The 26,646-nt window shown below is 51.0% G+C and overlaps 1 protein-coding gene across 1 annotated transcript in view; it reads left to right on the top strand.

The window, feature by feature from the left end:
• The window catches only part of ALPK2 (alpha kinase 2), a 124,305-nt gene extending 98,853 nt beyond the window's left edge, over positions 1-25,452 (top strand). Inside the window, 3 exon segments of the mRNA XM_027576241.2 lie at positions 3,097-3,314; positions 8,399-8,447; positions 21,684-25,452. Coding sequence (XP_027432042.2) covers positions 3,097-3,314; positions 8,399-8,447; positions 21,684-21,918 — 502 coding nt within the window. The 3' untranslated portion in view covers positions 21,919-25,452.
• The last annotated feature ends 1,194 nt before the right edge of the window (positions 25,453-26,646 follow it).

Raw genomic sequence — 26,646 nt, 5'->3', positions numbered from 1 at the left:
GCAGGGGGAGGGGCAATGTCCCAGACCTGGTTAAGGGGAGAGGGTCATTCCAGAGGGAAAAAGGGGTCAACGCTCAGGTGGTGCGGCAAGATCCTGGGCAATAATTAAAAGCCATCAGAATGAGTGACCTTAGCAAGCAGGGTTTTGTTTTTTTTTTTTTTTTAGGACTTATTTAATTATTTGAGAGAGAAAGAGAAAGAGAGCATGAGCAGGAGGGGCAGAGGCAGAGGGAGAGAGAATCTCAAGCAGACTGTGCTGAGCGCAGAGCCCGATGCGGGGCTCGATCCCACTACCCTGAGATCATGACCTGAACCAAAACCAAGAGTTGGACTCTTCACTGACTGAGCCACCCAGGCGCCCCAGCAAGCGGGAGTTTTGTAAACCGAGGGGTAACGGGTCAAAGAGCAAATTGGACTTGGGGCCAAACCAACGCATGGTTGCTCCCGCAGTGAGTGGTAGGTGAAGCGCATTCCTACACATCCCTTCACAAGCTCTGGGGCAGTTTATTCCTTGCTCAGTGACTGATGAACAGGAAGGGCCAGTTGTGACGTCACATCTTTGCTCCATGCTAGAGTGACTGGGGGGTGGGGGGGGCGGGGCAGAGCATCCCCGGGGCGGACCTCAGGGAGAGGTGTTAGGGAAGCTTCAGTTCAGGCAGGGTGGGGTGAGGACAGGACCTGGGGGTGGGACTCAGACGGGCTCGTGTGCGTGAGCGGGGGAGGGACACTAAGTTATGGGGTACCAAGATGGAGGGGATGGGGTTGTTAACATGCTCCTCCCCCTTGCCTCCCGCTCTACCAGCTTATTTCTACTCAGCCTTTACCACTCAAGTCACGCCACGCCGCACCTGAAAAGCCTGCAGCCTGTCTTTATTAGTTAGGAGTTGGGAGCAGGGTGCACCTCCCTTCCCAGTGTTTGTCCCTGCAAAGCAGGGGCTGTGTCTCTTTCATGTTCGCTTTCCCGGTGAGTTTTTGAGATTCTGGCATAAGCTACTCAGTAGACGTTTATTGAATGAGGGGAATGGGTGGGCGAGTCACCAGTCACCAAGGTCGGGCAGAGATAGGAGTTTGGGGCACATGGGGAGTTCAGTTTTGGCTGTGTTAAATTTGAGGTGCCTATTGGACACCAATCGAAGAGAGTAGGAGGCTGGACATGTGAGTCAGGAACTCAGGGAAGAGGTCTGGACCGGGGATATAAATGTGGACACCGTCACCATGCCGATTGTACTTCAAGCAAGGAGGTCACTAGCCAGTGTGGGCAGAGAGAGAAGAGCTCTCCCAGGGCACGCCGGCTCTAAAGGCTGGGCAGAGATGGGGACCCAGCGAAGGAGACAGGAAAAAAGTAGCCCGTGGAGCAGGAAGGAGGCCAAGAGGAAGTGAGTCTCTGGAAGCAGCAGGAAGGTGCTTTGAGAGATCAGCTGTGTCCAGTGGCACTGAGAGCGAGTAAGACGGCGCGGTGACAAAGAGAAGACCGTTGGACTCAGCCACACCTGGGTGCTACTGGTGCCCTTGACCGAAGCTTCTTTAGCGGGCATGCCTCCGTGCGTGGGTTCCAGAGAGACTGGGGGGGAGGGACTGCAGACAGTGAGTCTACACTGATCTGAGTTTGGATGTCCGCCGTGAGTCGGTGGTTGAGGGCTGTGGGGTCAGCACGCCGTGCAGAGTGGCTCAGCATGTTGCTGGGCCACTTGGCAATGGTGGTTCTGCAGAGGGAAGCGGGGATGGAGGATGCGGGCAGTACTTGCGGGGGCAATATCCCTGATATCAGAGGGGGTGGCCAGACCTGGGACACGAGTGGAAGAAGAGGTGCAGCGGGGAGCAAGGAGGCTTCAGCCATCGTGGACGGCAAAGGGGGGCGGCATAGACTCCGGGAGGTAGGACTCTGGTGGTGGCAGCTCTTAGAAGCTCTCTTCTGATTGTTTCAGTCTACACCCAGGAAGCGAGGCCATCAGCTGAGAGGGAGGCTGGGGAGGAGGCGCGGGCGGTGTGAGGAGAGGAGCGGATGGGAAACAATCATCTGGGGGGTGACAGTGAATGGACTGTGCGGAAAACCCCACTCGGGACGTACCCCTTCTCCCCTGCGGCCACCGCCACCATTGTGCCGTGTGCTCCCAGGTCTCCCCGCTCAGCCCTTGCCCCCGCATGGCCCCTTCTCCCCAGACTGGCAGACTCATCCATAACACGGGTGTGCGATCGTGGCGCTCCTCTGTCCAAAACCCTCCAGTGGCCTCTCATCCAAATCAATACAAAGGGCCAGAGTTTTTCCAATGACCTTCCAGACCGCACAAGGTCTGGCTTCCCGTTCCCTCCCTGTCTGCACCCACCTGCTACCACCTCCCCTTTGCTGACTCTGCCCCGGCCACACGGGCCCCTCCCTGCTCTTGGAACCCACCAAGAATGCTCTTGCACCAGCGCCTTTCCCCTTTGTTGTTCCTTCTACTTAGAATGCTCTTCCCATAGATACCTTCATGGCTCCCTACCTCCCTTCCTACAGGTCTCTGCTCAAACGTTCTTTCTTAGCAAGGCCTTCTCTGACCTCCCTCAGTAAAATAGCAGCCCCTGCCTGACCTTGCGCTACCTAGCACCTTTCCACTGCTTTATTTTCTCACCTAGCGCCTAGCACTATACATTGACTTCTTTATTGCCTGTCTCCCTCATTTAAATGTAAGATCCATGAGAGCAGAGCCTCTGTTTTCTTCGCTGTTTTCTGGAACAGCATGTGGACACTGAATGAATATTCGCTGATTGAATGGAAGGAAGGAAGGAAGGAAGGCGAGTAAGACAGGAGGAGAAATGCTGGGTGGGTACATGGCCAGTGGGTCACTGAGATATGACCATACAGCAAACATTCATCTCCACAGGGGCAGTCAAACTCCATCCCAAGGAGGGGTCTCTGACCAATTCCAGGCGCAAAGGAAAGACAGAAATGTATCTTTCCACCTACTGAACAACCATTGTGGTCGGGGGTGAGCCTATATCTAGTGGGGTCTGGGGATTCGTTCTGCATCTCCCCGCCCCCCCAAGTGAAGGCAGAATGCCCCCAGTCTCTATTTCCAGGTGAGAACGTGATGTGTGCCCATGCTGTCTTCCCTTCCAGGATAATTCCCATCTTTCTTATCCATCGCCCTGCGAACAACATCCCTTATGCAACAGTGGAGGAGGAGCTGATCGGAGAATTTGTGAAGTATTCCATAAGGGATGGGAAGGAGATAAACTTCTTGAGAAGAGAATCAGAGGCTGGTCAGAAGTGTTGTACCTTCCAGCACTGGGTATACCAGAAGACAAGTGGCTGCCTCCTGGTCACCGACATGCAGGGTGAGGAAAACAGCCTGGCCTGGCTTCCAGGGATGCCGTGGGCCCCAGGAGTGTTCCTGGGGGTGTGGATGGGAGGAGAGGGAGAGGTCTGCTGGATGCCTTTAAGCATCTTTACCAGCAGAAGGTGTGACTAATGTCTCAATAGGAACAAGGGCTGACAGAGGAACCTGAAATGACCAGCCAAATGGAGCACTAAAGTCCATTGTAATAATTCATACCAATAATGCATTCCTATTACTACAGGTAACCGAAAATTGGCTTGATTGTTCTACCCTCCACGGGGGCAATTCCGAAGTATGGAGGAAAATCTGGCTGTACCAAAAGATGAATTAAGATGTAATCATTCATTCTTAATAGGTCTTTCACAGTTGCTTTAGATTTTCAAGCTCCACTGGCTAGTTTGCAGCATTCAGCATTTTCAATTTATATGCAAATTGACGGGAATGCCTTTGTCCTGTGAAGTGGGGATATGATAATCAGGGTATCCAGAGAGACAGCCCTGAGACCAGTTGCAGTTTGGGCTTCCCCAAGACCACCTTCTGGTTCATTAATTTGCTGGAAGGACTCACAGAACTCAGAAAATCCTTTACACTCATGGCTGTGGTTCCTTACAGTGAAAGGATACAGACTCAGGTTAGCAAAAGGAAGAGGCTTGTGGGGCAGAGTCAGGGGGAGGCCAGGCGGAACTTGCCGGGTCCTGTCAGGGTAGAGTCGCGTAGACAGCGCTTACTTCTCCCAGCAGTGATGTGTGGCGGTGCGCAGGAAGAGCATGGGAAGCTCGCCCAAACCTCGGTGTTCAGAGTTTTTACTGCGGGGGGGGGCGGCGTCACATAGGCATCACTAGTCACAAGGTGGACTTTGGTCTCTAGCCTCTCCAGAGGTCACACATACGGCCCCAGGTAGACCAAGACACTCTTATCAGGCAGGTCATTCCAGGGCTTAGGGGTTACCTCTCAGGAGTTGGGCGAGGACTGAACCTTTATTTGGGCAAGGTTAATTCTTTCCTGCACACAAATGTTCAGGTACAAATATTGGGGAAGGGATCCCAGGAAACGCTGGTAGGAGAGAGAAGTGGGGCAGGCAGTGGGGAGGCGGCCAGTAGGGGAACCTTATAACGAAGCCAGTTTCCGCGGCGGGTCACTGAAGCTCCTGCCTGCTGGGGCGACTCTGGGAGCCTGTGCAGAGCACGCTCCTCAGAATTCTCTCACGCAAGGAGTGAGGGAGCAGGGGTATTTATATACCAACTGTCTTTAGCTACCGGGGGAAGGCTACTCCTGGTGGGGGTGTTAATGCCCCTGCACTTGCCACCTGCACACGGACAAGCCAAGCTGAGCAAAGCAGGCTCCCGTGAGCAGAGAAAGTTCACAGGCAAAGAAATGCTGGGGGCACGTGGAGGGGGGCCAGTGTGCACAGAAGCGGTTAGGGTGAGGGCCGTGGGTGGGGCGCCAACAGTTTCTACCACAAGGGTTTTCCTTTTCCTCTTCCTTTCCAAATAATAATACTGCAAAGAAAACTCTGAACTATAATCGGGTGCCTGCTCTATGTCAGACCTTGTCACAGACGAGGATCTCCAGCTCTTTCTCCAGCCTGGTGGTGAAGAGCAAGACTGCCTCTGGGTTCTGTTCCCACCGCTTCCTAGCTGTGAGCCTTGGGCAAATTACTTCCCTCTCGGCGCCTCGGTGCTTTACACGCGGGGTTGTTGTGAGGCTTAAACAGAATGGGAAGACATGTAGCACAGCACTGCCACATAGTAAGTGTTGCCCGATTTTTTAAACTTTTTATTTTGAGATAACCATAGACACAAGAAGTTGCAAAAATGATCAGAGAGGTCCCCCTTTTCGTATGTACTCATTTTTTCCTATAATTTTTGTCTGATCTTCATAAGACAAAAGGAAGACATAAGACATAAGTCTGCAAGGAAGACATTAGGATCCCATTTTACAGATGAGAAAACAGAGGCTCAGAGACAGTGCTTTAATTGTCTGCTGTCACTCAGCTAATAAGCAGAGGGGTCCAAGACTCTACCCTGTGGTTTCTGACTCCAAAACCCACGCTCTTTCCACTAAACTGCAAATTTACCAATTTGCGAGAGATTTCCAAGTGTGTCCTGATGTTAAAGCTTCTAGTGAGGACCTTCTTGAAGGCCCGCTGGGCCCACTGGGAAGTGCACCGTGTTACAGTCTTGCAGATGGGGCCAATCTGCATATTGAAGGCTGCCATACCCGCTCACTTTCTGAAGAGACTCCACACACACACACACACACACACACACACACACACACACACACACACACACACACACACACACACAGTCTTAATACACAGCAATCTATTCTAGTTAGACTCTGGCTGTGTAATTCTGGATTGCCCCCTCCATCTTTTCTCCTTCAGAGTTAATTTTGCAATAAATGTAGTTCTTCTACTGAAAAGCAACACCCTGGAACTCCATGCACAGCTAGTTTTGCTTCCAGGCACTTGTAAACAAGCGTAGTGGAATGTTACATCTCTCGGTAAATGGCGTGTGCAGTTTAGTGTGTTGGCACGGTGTATCATAATGGGGTTTATTTACTCTCTGCTGCTGGCAAAAATCTCTTTATTGTCATCATCGTTGTGTAGAAGATAGCACATCCATTCTCTAGAGAACCTGTACATTTTCTAATTTAACCGAGACACTGGAATGAGGATTAAAAAAACCCCAAACAAACCCAAACTCCACTAGGACCTTCTCAGACTCTTAAAAGGAATCCCCTCCCTCATTGCGTTAGGTTGTTGACAGGATTGTGGTGGGTTCTGCAAGCTTGGGGGTGAAAGCCCCGCATGTGATTTGGCCCTGAGGTCTGCCCACCGCTGAGACCACTAGGGTTCCTAAGAAGCGGTCACCCCAAAGACCCAAGAACTCAAGTTCTGGAGAACAAATTCCTGATGCTGCCTACTTCCTTCCTTCCACTGGAAACGGCCCATAGATGACTGTTATCCCCCACTCCACTTCATTGCTCCACACTAGAATTCAAATTATGATCCTATGGAGACTTTGGTTGAATCCCCAGCAAATTACTAAACCGAGACACGTTTCCTTTTCAAAATTATATTCTGTTTTTCTCAACTTAAGTGATAGCCGGTAATTGTGAGAGGCAGGAAAAGCAATTCCCAAGTTCAAGGACCTTTTGCCAAATGACCTTTTAAAATTGGACTGAAATGCAGCTCAGAGCTGTGATTTTTAAATACAGCATTCCACAAAAACAAGATGTCCAAAGAGGGCTTTTACAACTTGGTGTCTTTTTTTTTTTTTTTTTTTAAAGCACAGCCCCTGTAATAAAGGTTATGTGAAGCATTTCTGCATATGTTCTCGTTGTTAGCAGCTTTGCAAGAATGAGATGAATTATTTGCCCGCTGCGAAAGTGGCTTTTAAAATGCTCACTGGCTCACCCAAAGTGCTGGGTCTGATTTAGCTCACTGCAGAAAAGCAACGCCATTGCTTCTGTCTGACTAACCAGCCTGAATAGCAGCATGGCCTGTATTTTTGCTGTGCTCCGGGCAGATGCTGCTGAATCAGGGCATTAACCCATTAGGGTTCTTCTCCCGGGCCTCCGAAAGCAGCGCTCATAAGAGTGGAGACCCACGGAGCTAGGCTGCCATCAAGTCTGACCTCGGGGTTGGCTTGGGAGAGGACGCTGGTTCCTTCGTCCACAGCCCAGACCAGTTTCTGTGCTGCCAGGCCCTTCTGTGAGCGGGTCATCTGCTGGCCATGGGGCATACAGCAACCACAGGCCTGGGTAGGATAAGAGGTGGGGGCAAGAGATGGGGAGGCAAGCCAGCCAGACTGGTGGGGTAGCACCGTGGACCCCATGCTCTGCCACAGAAGGCCTATCACTAGATTGCAGGCATGTGTTTGAGGCAGAGGTCCACTGAGTCGGAGCCCGTGCCCGTGGCCACCACCGTAGAGAGACAGGAGCTGAATGCTCCCGGGTCTGGCAAGGAGAGTCTGGAAAGGCCAGAGGCCGTCCGCACTCTGGGCATCAAAAAGGTTTGTCTTCCTCCAGATCTGGAAGGGGTTAGGGATGCAAAGTGAAACCGGGACAGGGTGAGAGCATGGCTCTTCTACCGCCCCAGGTGATGGCTACTCCGGCCTTCCCCGCCCTGCAAGACAGAAGAGTTTTCCGTTTTCTTTGAGTCTCTGGTTCCTCAGCCACTCTCTCAACTGCTCCCGCTGGAGAGGCAGAGGCAGAAGGCCTTCTGTGCACTCGCGCTTCTATCCGGGGTACCGTGGCTCTTGCTGAACCAGAGTGGGAAGCTCAGGGAGCTGTGTGGCTTGTTTTGGTGTTGGTAACCACTCCCCGCCGCCATAGTTTAATGGGTAGAGGTTAAGATAAGTTAAAGGGTTAGACCATGGGTACAGCGGTCAGCATCTCCAGGCCAGTGGTTCCAAGTCTCCATGTAACTAACTCAGGAGTGCTTCCCTGCGCCTAAAGCCAACCCAGAAAAGCTTCCCTCCTCAATTGGGAAACCGTCTTTATGGAGATGGGAAATCACATGTCTGGAGTTTGGCTTGGAACTGAACCAAAGCCATCTTGAACTCTCTCACCGCTGACCTCACCCCCCCCCCCAGCCCACGCCTATGCCCACGTCACCTGCCACTGCAGTGACCCAGTGGAGCAGACCGAAGGCCCCGTCTGAGCATTTCCAGGGAGAGAGCTTGCGGGCCAGGCAGCCGGGCTCAGAACCGTGCATGGAGCTACTGGCAGCGGGGGGGTGGGCCAGGCACACAGAGGACATCGTTGCCCCAGCTACAAAGGGCTGGGGGTGGCAGGCCCCACCATCGGTTCCCGTGAGACACAACTCCCCTAAACTGCTGTCGGAGGCGTGCCGTCCCCTGTTACCATCCCACAAACCTGGATGTATGTCTGGAAGGCCGTCAGTGTCGACAGAAAGAGGCTTCTGCTGTTGGAAACCAGGAGGAACGTGTGTTTATGTAGGAGAGGAAGGCAGGTGGCCCTATCAGTAGCCCTTCTCCCGGAATGGATGGCCAGTCCTTTCCCAGGAGCCCCACGTAACACAAATCCCACCTTTGCTCTCTCTTCCTATAGGTGTAGGAATGAAGTTAACTGACGTTGGCATAGCAACACTGGCTAAAGGGTGAGTAGAAAAAACCCCAGCACATCTCATTCGATTCTGAGCTTCCAAACACCTGCCGGGCACACGTTGTGAAACTGATGTGGGCAAGTCGATTTCTTGTCCTAATTGCAGATGACAAATGTTCCTGGGACAAATTCAATTTGCTTCTCTCACTTACATAAAATATTTATGGACTTTGTTCTTCCAGGGAAACACATTTGTTTCCTAACTTTGAAACAAACAACAACTCTGGAAAAGCGTGTCAAGATGAATTACTACCAGGAGAGCCATGGGGGGTCAACGCCAGCATGATTGGAATTTCTTTTAATCATGAACATTCCATTTTTCTGCCTTTGATATCTTCACTATTAGAACCTTCCTAATTTTTTTGCATTTGAGTGCAGTGAATTCAGTTTGCATATTTTTAACGTTCCCCCCTTTATCCCAAAAAGTCCTTCAGGCGGCTCCCACACTTCCCTGGAGGTGGTTTCAGGAGCAAGTGGCTAGGGAACAGCTGTGATGCGTTACTTGGGTGGTTGTGTGGCTTTGTTTACTCAGTTCAGTGTAGGGTCTTGGTTCTGTGTGGGCTATGCCCGGACGGCACTGTAACATCTTACTGGCTTATCTCTTGAACATCTGTGCCTTCTCTCTGCTTTGCTGGACCACCGTTGAGGAGAAAGCAGGCGATTTGTGGTTCCTGGGGAAAATACAGTTCTGGGCTGGAGCTGCCCCTTGCTTTTGCCCACTCCCGCTGCTCCCATGGCCCAAGACTGTCTATTACGTGGACGAAATAGAGGGACGGGTGACTTTTCGAAGGGATGGATGGCTTATGTGTTATGATTGTCCAGATATGGTGAGACCGATCCTTTTCTGGATGGAAAAGGAAGACAACAGCCACTGAGAAGCGTTTGTTGAGCACGATCACTAAGAGGGCCAGGCTGCGGGGTCCACACAGGGAAGCACGAGGGTCAGTCTGGAGGCAGAACATGAGCAACATGTTTGATTTGGTTTTCAAGGGAAGGAATGGGTGAGGCAGGGAAAGCCAGCTTGGGATTGGCTAGTGTGAAAAATGTCAGCAGGCTCTGGGGTTGGGGGGCTGTCCTCCTTGTCTGGCCCTGGTGCCATGAGGGCAGGTGTGAGAACCGGCTGTAGGCGGGCTAGTTTGCATATGAAAGGTGTTCTAGAAGGCCTGTCATCCACTATCTCTAGGAATTGGCTGCCCTGGGAAGGGCAGTCTCTCCAGGGTGAGCAAGACCCCAGATGTCACAACATCAGAAATAGAGAAAACAGAACGGCCTGATTAATAGAGCTTATTCTCCCATGGCTGCTAACAACTTATCTGAGAGAACTTTCTGGTTATTTCCGCCCGCCGGCATCAGCAGTCCTTCAACGAGTAAACCCATCTCCAACCTTAGTGAAGGGCAGAGAAAAGCAGAGGGATGCGGGGAAAGAAAGTGGAAAAGGGACTTTTTAACCTCCAGATCGTTGACTCTGATTCACAAAGTTCTCACTGACGACATAGAGCTTTTGGTCTGGGTTTAGAACTAAGATGCAGTTTGGGTGTTTTCCTTCTCAGAAACGGCTCAGGGTAATACAGTTTTGTGTGGGGATTCCCTCCGTGCGGGGTCCGCAGTGCCGACCAGAGCCCTAAACATCAGATGAGTCTGGAAATTTGGCTGTGGCCTTGGGCGTGTGAGGAGAGCATGGCAGGCGGGGTATGACGTAGCGGGGAGAACGGGGGTTTTAGAGAGAGTCTTGGGTTCAAATCTTGGCTCGTGCCATTTACTCGTGACTCTCCCAGTGGCAGCCTTGCTTCTTCTTGTGTTACAGGCATTTGTCCGGCCCGTGGGATGGGTGACCGCACATCCTGGTGTGCGCGGGACGGTGCCATTTCATGTCTGCTGTTCTCATACCCATCAAGTTAGTCATTTGTCCTGGACGATTTCCCCCACTTAGAGAAGAAAATAATGGTGCTGCTATTTATGAAGGGATTTCTCTGGACTTCAAAAGCATTGCCCAAGTAAAGCAGATTCCGTGCTCCTGGTGGGCCATTGCGAATTCAGCATAATGCACACCCTGGTTTGAATGCTGGGTTCTCGACTTACCAGCTATGTGGTCAGATGACTTAAAAAAAATTTTTTTTGAAGATTTTATTTATTTGATAGAGAGAGTGAGAGTGAGCGTGGGAGTGGGGGGGAGGGGCAGAATGGGAGGGAGACGAACAAGCAGACTCCTCACTAAGCATAGAGTCTCGATCCCACAACGCGAGATCATGACCCGAGCAGAAACCGAGAGCTGGAAGTCCAACAGACTGGGCCACCCAGGCGTCCCGGTCACGTGACTGTAAGTTCTGGAAGCCACTGCTTTACCGAATGGGGACACAGAGGGCTGTCTTGAGGATCCACCCCCGCCCCCCGACCCCGTTAATCTGCATCCAGGCCCGGAAGCTCAGTATGTGCGTCATCAACACCGGTTTCCTTCCTCCCTCTTGCCTCAGCCTGACGCCAGGGTAGACAAATTTCATACCATTCTTTAGAACAGCTTTCTACCAAAACAAAGCAGAAACCTGCCCAAGAAGTTTCAAAAGCTAAGATAAGCTTAAGAGCATGATTATTTAAGACATCTTTTAAAAGCATCTTAACAGTTTCCGGGAACTCATTGTACATTTTGGTCCTCATTTTAAAAAGAAATCCAATCCCTTGGTTTTGTTCTCAGCTTTAATGTGACTTATCTGGCTTGGGACAACTGCCCGAGACCATTAGAAGAGCTGATGGCTGGAGCCCAGTGCAAAATGTTGTCTCTAAAGTGTTACTTATGGCCTTCTCTCCTAAGGAGTGGTCAGGAGGAGATGGGACAGAAGGGAGTTCTGAAGCATCTGAGAGCTTTAGAAGGGACACTAGATCATCTTGTCCATTGTTTTTTAAAAACTGTTCTTTCAAATTTTCCTAAGTCACAATTTTTTCCCCCAAAGAAACATTTCTTAGAAGCCCAGTTTAAAAAACTGATAAAAGGAGGACCCTCGATTGGAGTGTAAGGAGTGGTTGGGAGATCTCTTCGGAGGCCCCTGGGAACCCCGCCGCTCTGGATTGAGAACCAGCAACCATGTCCAGCCTTCTTACTTTCCCAAGCAGGAGGTGCAGGGAAAGGGGCAGGCTGCTTGCAAGCACGGCACGTTTGGAGCTGAGATTCAACTGAAGAGAATCTCCAGGGAAAGCTAGAGCTGCAACATGGAGCGCAAAGGGAAGAACCCTTAGAAAGGGTTCTGATTCGAAGGCAGCTCCAAGACAGGCTGAGGAGAGTCCAGGCGGGAAGGATTGCAAGCTGGGGAAGAGGCTGGGGAGCGCTGCAGATGCCCCAGGGCCTCTGCAGAGCAGGAGAGAGGATGGACAGCTAAGTGTCCATAATGCACTTTCTCTTTATTCTTAGCAAGCACCCCAGAGGGCTTAGCTCATCCCCGCTGGAAAGGGAGGAGCCTGGGGAATGGGCACGATCCTAAGAAGCAGTGTTCCGTGTAGGCAGCATTACACACGGTCTTTTAACCACATTAGAAAGAACACAAGGCACGAATGGGAGAAGCATGGAGGAGGCCAGTCTGACTTACTTTACTAATGATTAATAACGACAGTAATAATAAACAGGGGCACCTGGTGGGCTCAGTCTGAAGAGCATGTGACTCTTGATCTTGGGGTCGTGAGTTCGGGCCCCACGTTGGGTGTAGAGATTACTGAAAAAAATAAACTTAAAAAAATTTTTAATAATAAACAATACACTGTATTGTTTAAAGCAGCAAGAAAAAGATCTCCCAAATTTAGGACCCACCCTTTTCTGGCCAGCAGTGGTCAGAACCTTTGGCAGGAAGAGAAGCCATTGTGTCATTTAAAGAAAATACTCCCTTATGTCTCAATTTGCACCGTATGTTTGGCTGCTGGCCTCCCAGTAAGTGCGACCTGTCTTGTCCTCTTGTTGAGTGCAGGCAGAGGGTATGTGACTATTTTGAGGCCGGTTATTTACAATATTGTAAAATAAAATAGGAACTGTCATGACTTATTTGTTTTGATGCCACTTTACCTGGTAGAATGATCCTTAAGACAGAAGTATGTCCTATTTCTCCTGGGAGCCAGCGATAGGAAGATGTCTGGAGATGCATCACCTGTCCCTCAGTACCCATGATCTTCCAGCAGTGGTGAGTGCGAAAACTTCAGCTTACAAAGCGTGGCCAATAGCACTGTTACAACATCTAATAACCCATTTTCTCAGCAGACCCAAGACACTGACCGGACAGTTGAATATTTTTCCCATTTGGAATTGCTTGGCCATTGAAAGCTCTTTGAAGGGGAAAAGGGAAAACGCCTAATTCTATAACTGGAGATTTAGAAATTTAACTGCACCAGATGAAAACCCTTGTAAACCATGTGTAGGGGAGCCGACCGGCAGGTGTCCCAGTAGGTCCGCAAACCTGTGCCCCTCCCAGCCAGCCATTGAATTTCTGGGGAGATGGCGTGATGGTGATTAGCCACCAGAGGGCACCAGAGCCAGTACGTTTTCCCTTTACAGTTAAAAAAAAAAAAAAAAGCTCATTTTATGTTGCGGTCATTAAAGTAAAACATCGAAGAGTACGCTGAGCAGATTTCTTCCCAGTCAGTAAGCACTGGACGACATAGGTCTGATGTGAAGAGCACCAAAGGACACTCCTGAGGGTGACCAGCAGCCGGTATCTCAGATTTCTACACTTGAAAGAAAGAAGAAGCCACGAGATGCATGGCAATGTCCAGTGTCCCTGACATGGAAACCAAATTCAGGAGACCCTGGACAGAATGACAAATGGCTTGTTCCCTGCAGAAGGGCAAACATGAGGTGAGGGGGACCCAAATGTCAAGGCAGGAGCCTGGGAAGGACAACTGCCCTGGGAAAGCGGGCTCTGCTGGTGGTGGTGTGTGCAGCTCTTGTCCTACAAGGCTGGAGAAAGACGAGAGATTAAAACAGACTCCCACATTTAGTCAAGCTAAGCTCCAGAAAAAACGCTCTATCCTCACTGCCAAGAGCAGCCCACAGTGGAGCCTCGTGTGCCCACGGGCAGGCACAAGTCTGAGACCCCACTGTACCTGGAGGGAAAGGGCAACACAAGCTGGAGGATGCAAAGAAATAGGATTTGTATTCAAGATACACAGCCCTACGGTAGGCTTGTGTGTGCGTGTGCGTGCGCATGGTGTGTGTGTGTGTACGCGCCCTGCGTGTGCGTGCGAATGGTGTGTGTGTGTGTGTACGCGCCCTGCGTGTGCGTGCGCATGGTGTGTGTGCGCGTGTGTATGCGCCCTGCGTGTGCGTGCGCATGGTGTGTGTGCGCGTGTGTACGTGCCCTGCGTGTGCGTGCGCATGGTGTGTGTGTGTACGCGCCCTGCGTGTGCGTGCGCATGGTGTGTGTGTGTATGCGCCCTGCGTGTGCATGCGCATGGTGTGTGTGCGCGTGTGTACGCGCCCTGCGTGTGCGTGCGCATGGTGTGTGTGCGCGTGTGTACGCGCCCTGCGTGTGCGTGCGCATGGTGTGTGTGCGCGTGTGTACATGCCCTGCGTGTGCGTGCGCATGGTGTGTGTGTGTACGCGCCCTGCGTGTGCGTGCGCATGGTGTGCGTGCGCATGGTGTGTGCGTGTGTATGCGCCCTGCGTGTGCGTGCGCATGGTGTGCATGCGCATGGTGTGCGTGTGTACGCGCCCTGCGTGTGCGTGCGCATGGTGTGTGTGTGTGTGTACGCACCCTGCGTGTGCGTGCCCATGGTGTGTGTGTATGCACCCTGCGTGTGCGTGCCCATGGTGTGTGTGTGTGTGTGTGTGTACGCACCCTGTGTGTGTACGCACCCTGCATGTGCGTGCACATGGTGTGTGTGTGTGTGTGTGTGTGTGTGTGTGTGTACGCACCCTGCGTGTGTGGTGACTCCAGGCAGACCATTAATGCATGAATCTGCCAGGAGGGGAGGAAACAAAGGGACCCGGGGTCAGAATTTCCTGACATCCTGTAAGTGCTTCTCACAGCAGGGCTGTGTCCCTGTAGAACCCACACATTCCAGCTGACTTGCCAATGCAGGCTTCAGAGGACAGTCTCTCAGGTCTAAGGGACCTGAGAAAGGCACCTTACCTAACTCTCCGCTTTCCCCCACGGCCCCTGTTGTCATCTGTCATGGAGGGCAGTCTGCATCCTGTTTTAATCTGATCAAGCCATCACGCAGTAGAGCTCGTTGGCCAGTGGCTGGTTTATTTGGCCAGTCTTGGCCATCAAGGAGGTCTGGAGGCCCATGAAGGGAACATTTACCTTTTTCACAATTTTGGCAAGGCTGGCACCAACAGCAATGTTGTTGGTGTGTTCAGAGTCTCCTGGATCCAAGAGTCAGCAAGGACATACCCCTCCTTGGAGTGGGAATAGCATGGCAGTCTCCTGGTCTTTGCCCAAAAGTCTTGCAAAGGACAGCTTATTGACGTGAGTAAAGTTGGAGCTGTGGGGTTCTTCCCCTTCCTCGGCACTACCCCCCAGCCTGGCCATCCCCGGGACTGGAGGGATCTGCAGCCAGGCTCCTTGTCATTTGCCATCCAACTTCAGAGGCAAGTCTGAACAGAAAGAACATCTGGAGAGGTTGATGGGTTTGAGATGGGCCCCTGCAGGATGGGCCCCTGGAAGACAGGAGGAGGGAAATGGAAGATGAAGAAGAACTGAGGGCCAAGAGGGTCAGGGTTCACAAGAGCCTGAGAGCATAGGGCTAGATGAAGACCAGACTGTCCAGAAAGAAGTTCTCAGTGTCTTCAGGAAGGTCCAAGCAAAGTGCGCTAGAGCCAGGTTACAGGGATGGAAGAGGGAACATGCCACAAAGATGCCACGGACTCCACAAGTTTGTCAGTAGAAGACATGAAAACGTCTAGAAGGTAGCTAGAAAAAGGAGTGGTGTGTGTGTGTGTGTGTGTGTGTGTGTGTGTGTGTCCCACAAAGAATGAGGGTCTCACTGTGGAGTGATGTTCCAGAGGAGCAGAAACCCTTCCCGAAAGATTTCAGAGCTTGTCACATAAAGAGGGCGCCTCAGTCAGCGCCGTCCCATCCTGAGCACACTAAAAATGTGGCGTCCACGACCACCCCATGCCCGGATGCTCTCTGATGGTGAAACCTTAATGGGAATGCTGATGCCCTTTTGTCTTAACTGCCCGGCCCTGTGCCCTAAAGGGGCTCCTCCCTCTGCAGCTAAAATCTGGGTTTGGGCGGGAGCTTTGGGAATCACAGCTCTGGGGCTGAGGACAGTGGATGACTCTCAGACTGCCTGTTTTAGAGCTGTGTGGTCTCCAGGATCCCCTCCTTGGCCCTCTGTGTCCTGACTTGAGTTTGTGTTTCAGATATTAAGGAGAGGACTATGTGCTGGCGAATCTGTGGGGACGGGACCCATGGTCACAAGAACGGGGACCATTGTAGATGCTCGGTTCTCCCTCACCTCCCCAGGGCCTCCCTCCTGCTCTCGCTTCCTCAGGGCTCACAGCACAGAGCCCCTCTTGGCTTGGGGAGGTTCCTTCAGCAGCAAGACAGCAGAAGCCATGCGAGTGTGCAGGGCTTCTAGAATGCCCTTGCCAGCAGAACCAGAGAACGAGGCTCGTGGGCTGCTTTTGGCCCTCCTGTCTTTACGATTCCGCTGTTTTCCAGCCTGCGCGGATGTTAGGGAAGAAAGTGCCAGGGCCGGTTTCCATGGAGGCTCCCCAGGCTTTTGCTCAAATTGGGGCCTGAGGGAGGAGCCGAGAGGAGGCGGAAGGGCAGAGAGTGGGCAGGCTGGGGCAGAGCGGGCTGTCAGCCAAGCGAAGGAGCTGGGGTGGCTTCTCAGGGACATGGAACCACTTGAGCAGCTGTGTGACCATGATGTGACTTACCCTAGGGGTGGTGCGGGGGACTGCCCAACATGGCAGGCAGCAAGGACAGCCCCCGGCAGGCTACAGCCATAGTCTGGGTGAGGTGGTGGTGGCTGGACCAGGGTTCCCACGGTGCTTGTGGGGGTGGGGTGCAAAGGTCACCTCTCCAAAGGGAGGAAGGTCGTAGACAAGCTCAGAACGCAACTTGTGTAGAAAACACAGATACGGTTACGTTACAGCATCCTCACTGCAAAGAGCTCAGTGACTCTTACAGAAGCATTTTCAAAGGGATTGTGTGAAAACAAGATTCCTGTTGTCAAATAATCTTGGGAAACCCTGGGTTGAATAAGTGTAGGTGGTTTCTTTAGTGTGAAACTTCATATGGTGTTTAAAGAGCCAGTGGGTGATTTCAAGGCCCAGGGGCACAGGGAGAAAGATTATAGAGCATTAATTGCAGTACTTACACCACAGGATGATTTTTATTTCAAAGCATCTTGTGGGGCTCTTGCTCCTTGGAACATATTTCGGGAAATGCCGACCCACAGGAACAATTACATAGCGTGGCTCCTGAAGCCTTCCACAAATGTCCTCTGGCCTCATCCCTCCCCAGAACACCTGCTCTTGCTCGGAACGTCCTCTGAATCTTTGCCCATGCCCTTCCCTCTGCCACATAAACCCCAAGCCGTCCTTCCTGGGTGAATCCTGTTCAGGACTCACCGTGCAGTGGGAAAAGCCCCATCTCTCAGGTTCCTGTAGCTGCTTATCACATAAAATGTAATTCTTTGTTTGTGTATCTGTCTTCCCTACAAGATGGCCAGCTTCTGGAAAAGGGTCATGTACCTTGTTAATCCTTTTAAATCCCCCCATCGTGTCTGCTGTCTAGCTGGTGCCTAATGAGCAAATGAAGCAATGGCGGGTATTGACGGAACTGTAGGAATTACCAGATGGTTCCAGAGTTGGGGACTGCCCCGAGTCCCTCCTTTTGTACATGTAGATAGCAATCTGTTCTATCTGTTCATAAATCCAGGCCTGGCTTTCTTGTACACGCACACCCCAAAACTAGAGGTTTATTTCAATTCCTCGCCCTGAATTCTGGGTCCTTGTAGCCAGTCTCTATAAATTAAAAGTTTCTTCAGAAAGGATATCGAACTAAAACTTCTGTTATAAGTAGCCTCTGGCTTGCTTCTAAAAGGAGTAACTAAAGTATGGGAATTCTCTATTGCTTTTTCTTGCCCTACGAAGTTTTAACGGGTCCCTTAGTAAGTCAGACAAATACCTTAATTCGTTCAACACAGCCAGATCTGGAAGTTTCTGCCACTTGGTTCCACCCACTTCCCCTCTCCAGGTGTGTTTGGAGGCAATCCATGGCACAGGGAAGCCATGATGAGCTGAGAGAGAGAGAGAGAGAGAGAAAGAGAGAGAAGCCGGCCATGCCATCAGCTGGCGATTTTTGTATGAGTCTGATTACCAAGAAGTCAGCCTAGCATGGCTGCCAACGCGTAGTGAGTACTGAATAAATCTGTGCTGAGTCAGGACAGGATTGTGCAAATAGAGAGCTTCCTAGGATGTTATATGACACAACTTTCATGAACAAACCATATGCCTGTGTTCCACTTTAAATAGAAAAGTGTCTCCAAGATGCAGTAGGGCTGACTTGAAGTCATCACACTTCAGTTCATCTCTTGGCCCCTCCAGGTGGGGTTCCTGGACCAGTGGCATCAGCGTCCCCTCAGACCTCCTTAGAAATGCAGGATCCCGGACCCCACCCCGGACCTACTGAGCCCAAACCAGCATTTTAACAAGATCCCTGGGTAATTTGTATGCACCACTCCCATCCGAGGGGAAAGATATTTAAGAAAAGACCCCACTGGGTGATGTTTGGTGGAATGAATGGATGGTTCTACCTGAGGGAGGTCATGAGGGAGGATGGACAGATGAACATAAAGTGATGGGCTAGAAAATTATACTAATTTGAGGTTAAGGATAAAAAGATCCAGTTAGTAAAATTCCACAGAGCTAAGCTTTCTAAAAATGGAAATGTGTGAAAAAGTTCTACAAGGTTCTCTTTATTCCGTTGTATTAAATTCCTGGGGCCACCATAACGAACGGCCACAGACTAGTGCTTAAAACAACAGAAATATATTCCCTCGCATTCTGGAAGCCAGAAGTCCAAAGTCCAGGTAGGTGTCAGCAGAGCAGGTTCCTTCTGGAGCTTGTGAGGGAGGATGTGCCCCACGCCTCTCTCCTGGCTTCCCAAGCTGGTTGTCAATCCTTGGCCTTCCCAGGCTTGCACATGTCCTGCTCCAGTCTCTGCCTCTGTTGTCACGTGGTATTTCTCTGGTGTGCCTGTATGTTTTCTCCCCTTCTTGCATAGACACCAGGGTGTTGGGTTAAGGGGCCATCCTACTTCAGTGTGACCTCATTTTAATTACATCTATAATAACACTGTTTCCAAATAAGGCCATGTTCTGAGGTTCCAGGAAGGATATGCCTCTTGGAGGGGACACTATTCAACCTAGTACATCCGTCTAACAAGAACAAAAGAGGTGAGTGCAGTGGGGATCATGCTGGAGAGATGTCAGGCTACTTGAGATTCGTGGTCTCCTCTACTCCTGCTGGTGGAACATGGCACATGGGGCTTGCAAGGGGTACCAGAGGCAGGAGAACCTGTATTCCCCATTGCTTGGTGGTATAGGAGAGCTTTATGTCCTTTGAAACACTCTGGGTTAATTGATCTAGGAACACGAAGGATGTTGCCCTGTTTTCTCTTAAGGCATCGGCCATGGCTGTGATTTTGAGGGAATAGGGAGTCATGGCAGGAGCCCGGCATCCCTGACTGAGACCATAACTAAACTGAGAAAGGGGAAAGATTTTTAATTTGGAAGATGGTAGGTAGCCCAAAAGATCGATACGTGAGCTAGGTAAGGGATGGAAGTTCATTATTGCATGACATGCCAAGTGGAAGGTCCAAAATGAGACTCAGAGAGAAAGAGAAGTTCAGAAATGTGATCTGGAGACCCTCTGGGCTGAGGTGAGGCAGCTCTGAGGATGGGGCCGGTGTCCATTTTATCCTTGACCTTTACTGAAGAGCCTCCCCTGGACAGGGATGTTGGGAATCAGGTAGTGTCCTGGGAGAGATCACAGTCTGTGTAGAGATGTGAGGCATCCCCTGAATTCTGAGAAGTGGATGTAGTTCTCCTAAAGATTCAGGGGAGACGTTGGAGATATTTCTTCTCGTGGTGGGGCTAGGGCCAGGGAGGGCTCCACAGAAAGGCACTTGAGCTGGTGGCTGAGAAAGGGGCTCCTAGACCAAGCAAAGCAGCCTTCCCTCTAAGGCCTCACCAGGCCCATGGCCGCCTATGGTAAAAATCAGCCCCAGTCCCTGCTGCCCTACTTTGGCTTTCCAAGAGGAGTCTAAAGAAAGAGGGACATAGAGGAAAGAAGGGGCCAGATTTCTGGGAACAGGCCTGGGCTCCCCAGGGCCAGTCAGGAGGGCAGACCCTGCTGCAGAGACTAGATGTTGTCCGAATGTTTAAAAGCCTCAAGGCAGCCTGAGGCAGGTGACCACGACTTCTTTCCAGACAGGGAAGCTGCCCCTGCCCATGACCTTCCTAGTTTGTGTGAGGAGCGAGGCCTCCCTCCAGCAGAAGGATGGGCTCGGGCTCTCCAGCATGTCTGCCAAGCACAGGCTGAGGCTGCCTCGAATCCTGCCTGCATCCTACCCGCATCCTGCCGGGGAGCGCTCCGGCACCAGAGGGACGCAGTGGGCCTGACATTTCCGCCTTTCTCACGGTGTCCTACAGAAGATAAGACGTATAGATGACGTGGTTGGCAGTGGAATTTTTTCTGCCCTGCTGGATTCTACTCCTGTCTCCAGCTGACTTTTCCTTCAATGAGGGAGCTTGGCTTTTAGGAACCGAGTCATTTTTCACAAGCAAATGGACTGTGGGTTCCCCGGGGGGCAGAGCGTTCCCTTGCAGGGAGGAGGAGGAGGGAGCAGGCTGCATCTGTAACAGATTCGTCAAGTTAGAGCTGCTGCCTGATGCTCTGGCCCCATGGATGAAAGGAACCTTTTACTCCCTTAACAGCTTCAAACCCAGCTCGGATTTCATAGGGAAAAGCATACAGTCCTGGTCCCCATTCATTCCAGGTTTGTTCAACTTTGTGGTTTCTACCAGCCAGTGAAAGAGACCGGATTTCTTGTTTGTCCTATTAATCAGATGTGCTCAGAGCTCTTTCCCACCCAGCAGGGCTGGTTTCGTGGGCATGCTATCTGTGTGGTCCGCTGAGACCTGTGCTCAGAAGGACCCTGGGCTTCATTGAACGCGGGCTCGACTGTTGTTGTCTCAAAAGTCTTCATAATTTTTGAACATGGTGCTCATGGTTTCCTTTTGTACGGGGCCCTACAAATTATGCTGACTGTTCCTTATGCCAGGCTCACCCCTGCTCCCCCATTTACCTCCCTCACTCTTCAATCCTGGCTTGAGCATCCCTTTCACAGGATGGAATGTTATAATATTGATCATTAAATAACTTGGTCAACACTAACTGAATCTGTACAGCATGTCAGGCACTGAGTTAGGTGGTCTGTGTGGATTTTCTCATTTCATCCTCTCAACAACCTGTCAAACAGCTTTCTCGGTGGGTGGGGAGATTGGGGGCCTGGAAACTTGTCCCCTCAAGGAGGACACTAACCTTCTGTGATTGGGATGTGAAAGAAGTCATTTACAGTTTGACTATTAAATGTCCCAACTCAAAGGAGCAACCCTTGAGACTACTCCGAGGCAGGTCAGCGCGGTCCCTTCTAGAGCCCACCAATGACAAAGGCCGATATTCTTTTCCTGCTGGGGAGCGGGCGGGGTGACACAGGACAGAGCTGAGCTGCATCCTAATCTTGGCTCTTGTACCAACTTGCTTAGTTTTCTTGGCTGGTGCCAGAATCTCTGGGCCTAAATTCCTTTAACCATAAATCAAAAGGTCTAAATAATTTCTTCCAGCCCCAAAGTTGTAGAATTTCTTATTTGGAACCTCTGGGTGGGATGGGGTAGCTTTCAGACCACCAAGAGATCTAATTTTTATCAAGTTGGTCCGGCACTAGTCACTATGAAAGGAAAAGAGCAATAACATGCTGTTTTATTGGAACCATAAGCATCTAGAAGACTTGTGTAATCCCAGGCCTTGGGTCTGTACTCTGCATGCCAGTGGGTCTTTGCCTTTGCTCACTGCCACAGGGTTTGTTTCTCCTGTCAATAGTTGGGACAAACATTTGGACCTTCTTGTCTAGAGTGGGAATCAGTATATTTTCCATGTACCATTAGCCTCCCCTGTTAAAGCTGGTGAAGTGTCCTGTTTTTAAAAAAGTCTGTGTCCTTCTACCCAAACTCACAGGTACAAAGGATTTAAAGGCAACTGCTCCATGACCTTCATCGACCAGTTCAAAGCACTACACCAGTGTAACAAGTATTGTAAAATGCTGGGGCTGAGATCACTCCAAAACATCAGCCAGAGACAGAAGGATCCACGTGTCAGTAAAAGCAAAAGCAAAACTCAGCCCAACCCCACAACCGTCAAGATGGCGCCCGGGCCCCCCTCGGCAGGAAGGAAGACCTCGCGTCCCCTATGAACTGATGGCCGCCAGCTGGCAGCACCCAGCCTTGTGGGCGGAAGTCTGAGGACACTCAAGAGAGAACGTGTAGCCTGTGTCACGCACAGCGGTGTGACCGTCCCGTTTCCCGCTGCCCTGGCGCCACCTTGCTTCCAAACGCATCACCTGCTGGCATCCCTGAAACGACTTCCGGGCAGGATTAGTGACCAGACGTGGGGAGAGACAGAATCAGCTGTCACTCCCAGAAGACAGTCCATCTTTGTGCCCACCGTTAGCATGTTTACCAACTTCACGTTCTTTGTCTATTTGTATGTTTGCACGTGGTTGTGTTGTCAAGGACTTGGTGCTGAGCAGGGTCTGTCCACAGCCCAAACCCTCCCGGCCCCCTCTTCCTAACCTGGGGGTTTCTAGATGCGCCCAGCTGCTCTATACACAGAAAACATGAATTCTTCCATTGGGTCAAGTCATCAGGCTAGTGTTGAATGTTCTGTTATTGCCAGAGGTGGCTTCTAACACACAAGGCCGTTTCCTTCATTCTTTACACATCTGGCTAGCATTCTGTGTTTAATTAAATTCATATTTAAACAAAAAGTGTGAGATGCACAGATTGGCACAGACACTTGCTCTTTAGAATCTGTGCTGTATTCTGCCTTCCCCCAGGATTAATACTTTGGTGATCTCCTACTCAGCTTACTGGAGCACGACATCGATGCATCTGTGTTTTCTCCCCATTCCTACATCCCAGCGAAGGTTCCATCAGGCTCCGCTCTCTAAAGCCAGGGCCGACCCCGCCGTAGGACACGGGAAGATGGTGCAGAGCCTGGCTGGGGCACCCCAGCTCACGGGGACCCCCACCGCTCCCCACAGCCCACAGTGTCTCCTTCCCGGCCAGTGGGGGGGGGGGTCCCACACGGGTATAGGGCAGAATGGTAGCAGCTGTTCACATCAGGCAAGAAGAAAGGACAGAAAGACAGCTCGGGGATGGTTGTATACACCCCAGAGTGGGAGAGAATGTCTGCCCGCCCCACTGGTTTGTTGTGGTGGTTGTCAAATTAACAGACTAGTTTTGAGAGCAGTTTGGGGCTTACAGAAAAATGAGTGGCAAGTACAGAGGGTCCCCATGTGCTCCCTCACCCCCACCCCGCTGTTTACCCCTATTACTGTCATCATGCCTCTGTGTGACACGTTTATCACACTCGAGCAAATGTACATTGTGATTCATTAGAGTCCATAGTTTACATGGGGCTCACTCTTCCTGCTGTGCCTTCCCTGGGTTCAACACACATGTAATGATGTGAATCCACCATGACAGTATCATACAGAGTGGTTTCTCTGCCCTACCGATCTCCTGTGCCCCCCAATTCATCTTTCCTCCCCACACCAACTCCTTGTAGTCACTGGTCTTTGACTGTCTCTGCAGTTTTGTGTTTTCCAGAATGTCATATACAGTAGTTGGAATTCCACAGCATGCAGCCTTCTTGAATGGTTTTTGAAGATGATTTTAACTACTCCCTGACCGTATCATTAGGTCACCTCTGAGCAGTGTGAGCAACGCTTCTCAAGTTGAAGGTGCACACGGGTCACCCAGGATCTTGTGAAAAGGCAGGTTCTCGTTCGGCACATGTGGGGTGGGGCCTGAGATTCTGCATTTCTAGCACACTCCCAGGGGCTCTCCATGCCAGCCAGGGACCACACGTAGAGATGGTGTCTGCACCACAGGGGCCTGGAGGAGCACCATCTACTTCTCCATGGGGATGCGTGAAACCACAGGAGGCGATTGCTCGAGGCCGTGGGAGCACCCGATGGGTCTGAGCGGCCTCCCTTGAGGGGCAGCCGGCTTCCACAGAAGATGCCTGGCTTCTGCTCTAAAATACCGTTCTCCTTGGGCACCAGCTTTGGGTTAAAAAAAGAACATACATGGGATTTTTGTTTTGAAAAAGGATTTGGAGAAATCCCTTTAGCCAGTCACATCTCATCTTTTCAGAAAATCTGCCATCTCCAGCCGTCCTCCTGAGGTGATTCCCTGGCTACAGATCAAAATGCTCATTTTTCGATGAGGCAGCCTGCAGTCTTCTTTCCCCATAGAGATCCTACAGATGTATTTAGCCGCAGAGTTCTAGAAAGTTCCACAATAGCAAGGGGATCGTGGATGCTTAGATTTTTTTTTTCAAAGTGCCCTTATTGTTTATTGTCATCTGATTTCACCTGTCTGAAAACATTGGGAAGACCAGGGACAGAAGGGGTGCCCACGGTGGGATTTGTCCCCAGCCAAGGGCTCCTATGGATGGTCTTTGTGGGGCTGCGTGGCCATCTGTCCACCACCCAAACACTGACCTCTTCTGAAATGATAGATTGTTTTCCTTGCATGAATAAGGTGAGTGTGCAGTGGGCTCCCTTACACCAAAGATATCGTTCTGGGGTCTCAGAAATGCCCACACCGGTTGCCATTGTTTCAGCTCAGTTTGTAACCCGTTCAGTTTCCATTGATTTTCCTGTTTGTCTTCTTAAGCGGGCAGGGTTAGGTCTATAGACCGAGGCACTGAGCTGGGCCAGCCTAGTGTGTCCATCTGGGGATTCTGTACCCAAGGCACGCAGGGTGGTCACATACGTTAACTGTCTCAGTTTCCTTAAAGGGCTCAACCGTGGAGCTCTGTGACGGGCAGATGACAAAAATAAATGAACGTCTCATTAAAATGGGCTTGTGTTTTCAACAGCGGGTTTATCACTAAGGAGAATGGCAGAGAGCTGATGCCTTCTTGCCCATAGGCATCATATTCTGGAGAGGTCTCGTTTTGGATGCGCAGATGGCTGGCTTGTGTTAATGTTTCACGTTATCTTATGGTCCTGGCACCTCCCCAGCCACGCTTCGGAGAAGCCCCATATTAGCAAAGGGTTTCAATAGATTCATCTTAAAAAGAATGCCAAAAGAAGCAACAATTATTTTCTAATTATAAAGTACTCTCGTGTCTAAATAGCCATACTGTTTTGTGCATGTGTTGGGCACGTGTTCCGCTGGATGCAGATGGGAGGCGCCGGCCGCGGCCCCAGTCGGCTTGCTCGCCCAGTGGATGTTCCGCTCTGCTGGACCACGTGTGCCAAAGTGAACAGATCCTCATTTCTCCCCCACTTGGATCTGCAGATGCCATTTGGGCTTAAACAGTTTAAAAAAGAATATCAAAGAGACACCAACCCTCCTCTGCCTCCCAGTACAGGGCATGTTTTCCAGCTCTTTGCTGTAGCAGCTTTGAAATCCTTTGAGAGCCTGCCTGCACTGAAACCGTTTGTGAAAGCCTTCAGCATGGTGCACGCAGCGTGTGGCTGCCTGGTCCCATGAGCCCAGACTTCAGCTTTGTGATGCACTGAACAAATATTGACAAGTACTCACTGTAGCACCAGACCAAGAATTTTTAAACTTCTGCTTTTCACGAGAGGCCCAAATGGTTCCAGATAGAAATCATCTCAGACTGTTCTTTCTTTCCTTCCTTCCTTTCCTTCCTTTACTTCCTTCCTTCCTTTCCTTCCTTCCTTCCTTTCCTTCCTTTCCTTCCTTCCTTTCCTTCCTTCCTTCCTTTCTTTCTTTCCTCTCTTAAAATATTTTATTTTAGAGAGAGAGAGCATGAACAGGAGGGGCAGAGGGAGAGAGAATCCCAAGCAGATGCCACGCTGAGCAGAGCCGGACACAAGGCCCCATCTCACGACCCTGAGATCATGACCTGAGCCCAAACCAAGAGTTGGATGCTTAACTGACTTTGCCACCCAGACACCCTCAGAGGCTCCCCTGCCCCCCACAAACCACATGTTCTCGATCAGATTTGACCCAGAAAAGCCCTCTGTCTGCTTCTATTTTAAGGAAGAAAGTTTCCATCTTAGTATCAGAAGCAATTCCAATGCTCTCACTTCCATCTTCCTGTCCATTCCATCACTAGCTCTTTCTCTGTCCAGGAGGAATGAGAAGACGGTGTTCTCTCTGGTGTCTGTGTCAGTCTCCTGGGGCCGCCATAATAGGGGGCCACAGGCTGGGTGGCTTAAATAGCAGGAGTTTACTGTCTCCTGGTTCTGGAGTCCTGAGTCCTAGATCGCCGTGTTGGCAGGGCCACAATCTTGACTAGGGCCCAGGCAGGCTCTGCTCCAGGCCTCTCTCCTGGCTTCACCTACAGCAGCGGGACTCTGGTCTTCATGTGGTGCTCTCCCCACGTGCACGTCTGTGTCTGAATTTCTCCCTTTTATAAGGACACCAGTCATGTTGGAGGAGGGCCCACCCTGATGACCTCATTTTAACTTGGTTCAGACCGTATCTCCAAATAAGGTCGCATTCCGAGATCTCGTGGGTTAGGACTTCAACGTATGAGTTTTGGGGGAGACAATTCAATCCATATAGCATCCTTGTCTTTCACACCCACATTGCGGGCAGTTTGTTCAGGCTAGGAGGCCAGGCCAGAGAAAATCAACATGGTGTATGTGCTGCCCCCTCAGGGCCTCCCCTGACATCAGCCCACTGGGAGCCCATCCGCACCTCCAGCCCTCATCATTCCCGGAGAAAGATCTTCATTTGGGTGCCTCAGTTTCCTCTCCTAGAGTCTTAGAGAAATCTCTCCCCTTCTCAAAAGCTGGAGATGTAGCCACAGCTGCCACTGAATCCCAGGGCCCATGGCTTCTCCTTGCCCCAGCCCTCCCATGGCGTGAGCCCCACATCCTAATTGAGCAAACCAGCCTCGGTGCCCCCTGGCTGCTCACTCATTTCAAACC

Source organism: Zalophus californianus, chromosome 14, assembly GCF_009762305.2.
Source record: "Zalophus californianus isolate mZalCal1 chromosome 14, mZalCal1.pri.v2, whole genome shotgun sequence".
NCBI lineage: Eukaryota > Metazoa > Chordata > Mammalia > Carnivora > Otariidae > Zalophus > Zalophus californianus.
Note: the sequence above shows the minus strand (reverse complement) of the source record. Positions and strands in the feature narration are given on the sequence as shown.